Source organism: Hippocampus bargibanti, linkage group LG20, assembly GCF_051943395.1.
Source record: "Hippocampus bargibanti isolate YZ-2025 linkage group LG20, ASM5194339v1, whole genome shotgun sequence".
NCBI classification, from domain to species: Eukaryota; Metazoa; Chordata; class Actinopteri; order Syngnathiformes; family Syngnathidae; genus Hippocampus; species Hippocampus bargibanti.
The window spans coordinates 488,995-495,658 of record NC_142753.1 but is presented as its reverse complement, the minus strand read 5'-3'; the positions used below and the strand labels follow the sequence as shown (position 1 = coordinate 495,658).

Here is a 6,664-nt window from a genome sequence, read left to right as displayed (position 1 = left end):
TATATTGCTGCACAGTCGTCAGTCTATCAAAATAAATAGATTTCATTTTTAAATTATTCAAATTCGTAAATATCATACACGATTTGGATAGGTAAATCTAATTAAATATCAGTAATGATGGTTTAAAATAAACTCAAAAGCTGTCATGTCGTATAAAAGTTTTACTTTGAAATCGCTTACCGGCAACTGTGATGCTAATTCAACAGGCTTGACGTTTCCGGAGAAGGTGGTGGGAGGTTCGGGTTTGCTCAAGGGCGATCTGAGAGGAGATGCGCTGAGAAGCGCTGAGAGGCGCTGAGACGGTCTGAGAGGGTCTGAGAGGGTCTGAGAGGGTCTTCCGTCAATGTCTCCTGAAAAGCAGCGAACTATCAACAATGGCTTCATAATCCCCGCCGGTGTAAGTTTCTCTTTCATTCTACAATTTGAAAAATCTTCCATTCTACCTTCTGTCGTGAACGAACGTGATTAATTTGATGACATTTAAAAAATACGTTTTTCCAACTAAATCTATTTTAAACCCAAGTTCTTATTTTTTATGAATAAATGTCATGGACCAGAACCCGCCCTAGGTGCATTTTGTGATCAAATCAAAGTTTACAGTCAATGTTTTTAATTTGTGTGCGGAAGGGAAAAAAAATCAACGCCAGCTATGAGCTAGGTGTGTAAATAAAGCTTTGTCTTTTGGCACCAAAATCTTGTCAAATGAAAAAAGAAAATAAATCAAATTGTAAACCATTCGGATGATGTTTTATCGTCTTCAAGTAGGTATGAATCGAGTGCTCCGTGGGGCTCCTGACCACTTGTGCATTTTAATCTTAATCGCACGTCTTCGGTTGCTGAGCAACCCGTTAGGTCAAACTTTGTTTTTTATCTCACACCAGTTTTACAGACCTTAGATTTTAGGAACAAGGACAAAGCATTTGTTTTGTTGTTGTTGCTTTCCCTTTTGATGTCGGTATTAGCATTTCAAATCCTCTTCTTTTTTTTTTTTTTGCTTTCACTCTCAATGTAGAAATTAGCCTATCGATCCTCCTTTGACACTGGCCGATCTACTCGAGATGTTGTGCAAATGAAACACTATCCGTCCTGCTCTTTTACTTCCAATTCTTTTCTCTGCCAGTATAATAATAATAATAATAATAATAATAATAATAATAATAATAATAATAATAATAATAATAATAATAATAATAATAATACATTTCATTTCTAAGCTGCTTTCTAAACTCTCAAGGTCACTTTACAGTCACAGAAGTTTTTCTGTGGGTGAGCAGTGGCAGCCACATGCGCCAGCGTTCACTCAACCCGGAATAACTCAAATAGATACAAAGCTAGCTATGTAGCTAATAGATAGCTAGCTAGATGGCTAACGAGCTGGCTAGATCAGAATCAGAATCAGAAAACCTTTATTCATCCCACAATAGATAGCTAATAGATTGCTAGCTAGATAGCTGGCCAGCTAGATAGCTATATAGCTAGTAGATAGCCAGCTAGCTAGCCAGCAAGATTGCTAGCTAGGTAGCCAGCGAATAGATAGAAAATAGATTGCAAATAGATGACTCTGAATGACTCTCTGTGCCTTTGTGTTGTCATATTATTTGTTATTTGTTTTGTTTTTTTCCATGTGTGGATGTGTAGTCCAAAACAAAAGACGGATACACCAACAAATAAATATATACATACATAAATGAATCATGACGTAAATAAGCAACCAAATAAATACAGTAAAGTCTCGTTATATCGATATCGGATATATCGATAGTCCCGGTTATATCGATACTATTTCTATGCACGCACGGAGAAAATTACATGCAAACAGGGTCGGATATATCGATAGTCCCGGTTATATCGATATTTTTTCGGACTCCCTTGAATATCGATATAACGAGACTTTACTGTATATAAATGAATGAATGAATAAATCAATAAATCAGAATCAGGAAACCTTTATTTGTCCCATAATGGGGAAATACGTCAATAAATAGAATTGAGCAATAAATAAATAAATGAATACTGTACATATTTTTAAAATGTTTTTTTTCATGGGAGGAATGGTTATATATATTTTTTAGTCAGATATTTTTGTTTCCCCCCCCAAAAAAAATATTTCTCTTTAAAAATGGTCCCATTTCATGAAATAAATGAGATTTTTATACATACAGATGGGTGGGCCACATTATAGTTACGGTTTCCTCACGGGGGCCATTATGAATTTAGCTATCTAGCCAGCTAGCTATTAGCTATCTATTAACTAGCTAGCTTTCTATCCGGCTTACTTCCGGGTTGAGTGAACGCTGGCGCGTGTGGCAGCCGCTGCTCACCCGCAGAAAAACGTATCCTGTGATTGTAAAGTGACCTTGAGAGTTTTGTGAAAAGTATTCTTATGATTACACCCGATGAGCATTTTGTCTTTTTGTAAGTGACTAGCGTGCTTATTTTGTGTCGAATTGGAGCGCATATGCATACCCTCTTGACCCCCGACCCCTCTCCGCCGCCGCAGGCACGCTGAATTTGAAGCGACCTCCTCCTCCGGATACCGAGATGGGGAACGGATTATCCCAAGTCACCTGCCCGCCGTCTTTCCAGCCTTTGCACGTGGTCATCCTTGGATTGGATTGCGCCGGCAAGAGCACACTTCTGTATCGGCTGCGATTCAACGAGTTTGTCAACACCGTCCCGACAAAGGCTTTCAACACGGAGAAGATCAAAGTGCCACTGGAGGATCACCGGCGCTCTACGTCCTTCCATTTCTGGGACGTAGGAGGTCAGGAAAAACTTCGACCTCTGTGGCGTCCGTACACGCGCCGCGCCGACGGCATAGTTTTTGTCGTGGACTCTGCGGACGCCGAGCGCCTCGAGGAGGCCAAGACGGAACTGCATAAGATCAGCCGGCTGGCGGAGAACCAAGGGGTTCCTGTACTCGTGGTGGCCAATAAGCAAGACTTGAGGAACTCTCTTAGCATGACTGAGATGGAGAACATGTTAGCTCTGGGCGAGCTCGGCGCCGCCGCGCCTTGGCGCCTTCAGCCGGCTTGCGCCATCATCGGCGAGGGCCTGCCCGAAGGCCTCTGCAAACTGCATGCCATGATCACAAAGAGGAGGAAGACGCTGCGACAACAGAAGAAAAAGAAGAAGAGGAGATAACGAGCGCCAGTAGGCAGGCAACGCGGCATGCATCGGCGTCTGAAATAACGTCTGCGCAACTTTTACGACGGGCGTACGTACAACTTACAAAACGTCTCCGCCCGGGTGGCCGACAACTTCTTCAGCGACAAAAACAAAACAAAATCAAGTAAAACGTTATTCAATAAAGCAAACGCTACAAGCCACATGAACACCTTTCCAAGCGCCTTTCAAAACTCTCAAGGACACTTTCCAGTCACGGGATAACGTATGTTGACGTTTTGTAGCGTCATAAATGTTAAATGTTAGCCTCTTTTGAATCTTTCTTCTGCGGCTGAGGTTCTGTGCATCTACTTTGGAAAATGATACGCAAATGCACGACCTTTTAAGGCTCGAGAAAGTCCGAAGCACGACGCAGGCTTCTGATTGGCTGCCGTGCCCAGTATGCAAATTGGTTTTCCTTCAGCGATTGGTATTCGGTGAAATTTTAACCCGGATCCTTTCACAGAACGGTTCGTACACACAACGACCACACACGATAAATACTTGCATTCATCAAAACCGAAAATGAGACGCGTACAAACCGGTTCGTTTGGCAATTCGTATACTCGTCACGGCAGCCAATCGGAAGCCTGCTTCATGCTTCGGACTTTCCCGAGCCTTATAAGGTCGTGCATTAGCATATCATTTTCCAAAGTAAATGCTGAAGAAAGATTCAAAAGGGGCTAACAAAATTTGTGACGCTACAAAACGTCAACTTAGCTTATACAGTGACTGTAAAGTGTACTTGAGTTATGAAAGGCGCTTGTAGCAGACAACGCAACGCAAACCGCCTCCTTTTGGGGTTTGTTTTGATGCTGGGAGCAAAATCTTCAGCAAGGTAGCTTTTGTGCTAGGTACAGCCTCAATTAAAAAAAGAAAAAACGTTATACTTTGCGAAGAAAGGAGGCGGGCAACTTTATGGCCGGGCAGGCAACTTTTCAGAGTTGTCTGCCCTGCTGTCCGCTAATTTTTTGTCATGAGTTTCAGACACTTCATGCATGAGTGTTTTTGTTCCCCTCCGTGTCATCTTGTGATTGGATGGTTGAATGGAACGCTTGTTCGGGTCACTTAGCATTAAACCCCGATCAAGTACAATCGGATCAATTTTTCCCTGTGGATGAATCTGTCCAAAAAAACTGGAACAATCCAACAGACGAAAGTACAGTCCAGTATGACCTTTTTTTTTATTTTAATGTGTTGAGTTCAAAGGTCGTATATGGCTGGCTGGTTTACTGCCAATCTCATGCTGTCCAAACAATCAATGTCAATATTTTGATGAGATACCAAAGCTTGTTTTTGTTGGAGAATACACACTGTATCGTATCGCAATGCAATCAAATGTATAGTTTGTGACTCTGCGGGAAATGTTCTTGTCATTGTTGCACGAAGATTTGTGCCCTTTTTGACGTTTACACGATAAAGACGACAATGCACAATGTGACACAAGAAGAAAGTCAAATATTTTAACCGGCGTTGTACTAAGACCTTGGGCTTTGGCACACAAAATACGCAAACTCATATTGTCCGTCTAATGAATATCCAACTATTATTAGTGTACTACTACTACTATTATATATATATATATATATATACAGGTAAATCCGATTAACGACCGGTGCGAGTTACAACCACCCGTCCTAACCACCCAGACGGCCAGACAGAAAACGACACAATGCATTTTGGGTCCTTCTTTTCATCTGAAAACACCGTGTTGATTACGAAATTAGAAGGAAAACTACATCAATGGTGAATCGTTGTGTGTCGCAGCCAATTGCGGTAACGTGCATAAAGAAGGCATAAAACATGGATGCTTTCTTCTTCAGAACTATTTGAATCGTATTCATAACTGGATGAGTAACAAGAAAGCATCTTCTCCCAATCTGAAGCCATTGTTTTGATTCTAGAGCAAGGCAAGATGTCCTTGCGTGACGTCACCAACAAGGGGGCGGGACTTCCTGAATCTGCCCACTTCCGGTTTCATTTTGTGGCAGTTTTGGGACCCTTGAAGTCATTTTGATTGGTGTTTTGCATTTGACTCAAAATATCAGCCTGCGTGTTTTGGCTATTTTAGATGCTATCAAACGTATTTCTGATGTCAGTTAGGAAACACAAAAATAGTGCCGGTTGTCCTTTAAACTTTATATTCTGACTACAGGAACTGAAAATGGATGCTGTTTCGAGTTTTTTTTTTGCTTCACTTTTCTTCATTTGAACCAAACACGGTGTCAAGCAAGTGTCAAGCTAAACGTAGATTGAAACAGGGAAATGGTGGACACGATGTTATCAGAAAAGTGTTTTGTTTTGTCTAGTCAGATAATGATGACAATCATGCATCATCTGCCACTCAGTACAAGAGTGAAAACATCCTTTTCGAGAGGAAAGGCTCTCAAGTGCCGTCCTTTGTCTTGTTGCGATCACATTGCTACTTACGCACACATCTGTGTAAGCTCTCAGTTGTACAGGAAATGGTCCATCGATGAAAAGGTTTCGTCAGCCGTCATCTGTACAAATTTCAAGGTTTCACCGCTTATCCAAGAAACTTCGTCAGCAATATATATATATATATATATATATATATATATATATATATATATATATATATATATATATATATATATATATATATATATATATATATATATATATAGGGCCGAAACTACCAGTAAGACTTGAGTTCGCTGAAGAAGCATCTTAATTGGATAAGAAGCGAAAACGTCTTCAAACACATTCAAAAAGAAGTACAGATGACGGCTGAAGAAACCTTTTCATCGATACTTAAGCACATATTTTTTTTCATTGCCTCAGGCAAGATTCATTTTGGTTATCTGCGATGGCCAAAATATAACCCTCAACTTTTTGCTAAACCGGTGTTGTTAAATTCACAGAATTGCTGCAAATATCATTGAGCTTGCTCATGTTTTTGTTTGGCCAGCGAAGCGAAATCTCAAAGGTCAAATCCACAATGTGGTTTACTTAGTGGGGAAAATTGTTTTGTTTTGTTTTTTCGATAAGAGAAACAAAAACATTGTATCATCAATACGTCGTTGTAAGATATCCATCGATGAGAAGGTTAAAAGCTATCAACCACTCATTTGATGACAATGCGCTTCGAATCTTAGCGAAAGAAGATAGATGCTTTGAAAGGGGAGTCAAAGAAGCTATTTTCATAAAACAGCAAAACCCTTCACTAAATCGCCATGGTGGGGTGAGGTTAAATTTGAATCGTTCCTAGACCCGCCTGTTTAGGCAACATAGGCTTAGTTATGCCGATGAGGCGATACCAGGGCAAATGGGGCAATCAGGTGTGTCGTAGACCCCATACTTAGGCAGGACAATAGAAGTAATCAGTGTATCCTCAGGTTAATAGTCCTCTGCTCCCCCCAAGCTGAAAGCAGGGACCTATCATAGCAGAGGTCTGGCACCGCCACCTCTGGACAGTAGGGATATATATATATATATAGGGCCAAACTACCAGCAAAAGATTTTAGTTCGCTGACAA

At 40.8% G+C, this 6,664-nt stretch overlaps 1 protein-coding gene across 1 annotated transcript; it reads left to right on the top strand.

The window, feature by feature from the left end:
• The first annotated feature begins 239 nt into the window (after positions 1–239).
• Positions 240–4,494, top strand: LOC148882565 (ADP-ribosylation factor-like protein 4A). The gene is made up of 2 exons (XM_089023597.1): positions 240–397; positions 2,501–4,494. Exon 2 carries the CDS (start codon positions 2,542–2,544, stop codon positions 3,142–3,144), a length of 603 nt encoding a protein of 200 aa, XP_088879723.1. The 5' UTR covers positions 240–397; positions 2,501–2,541; the 3' UTR covers positions 3,145–4,494.
• Positions 4,495–6,664: the final 2,170 nt, after the last annotated feature.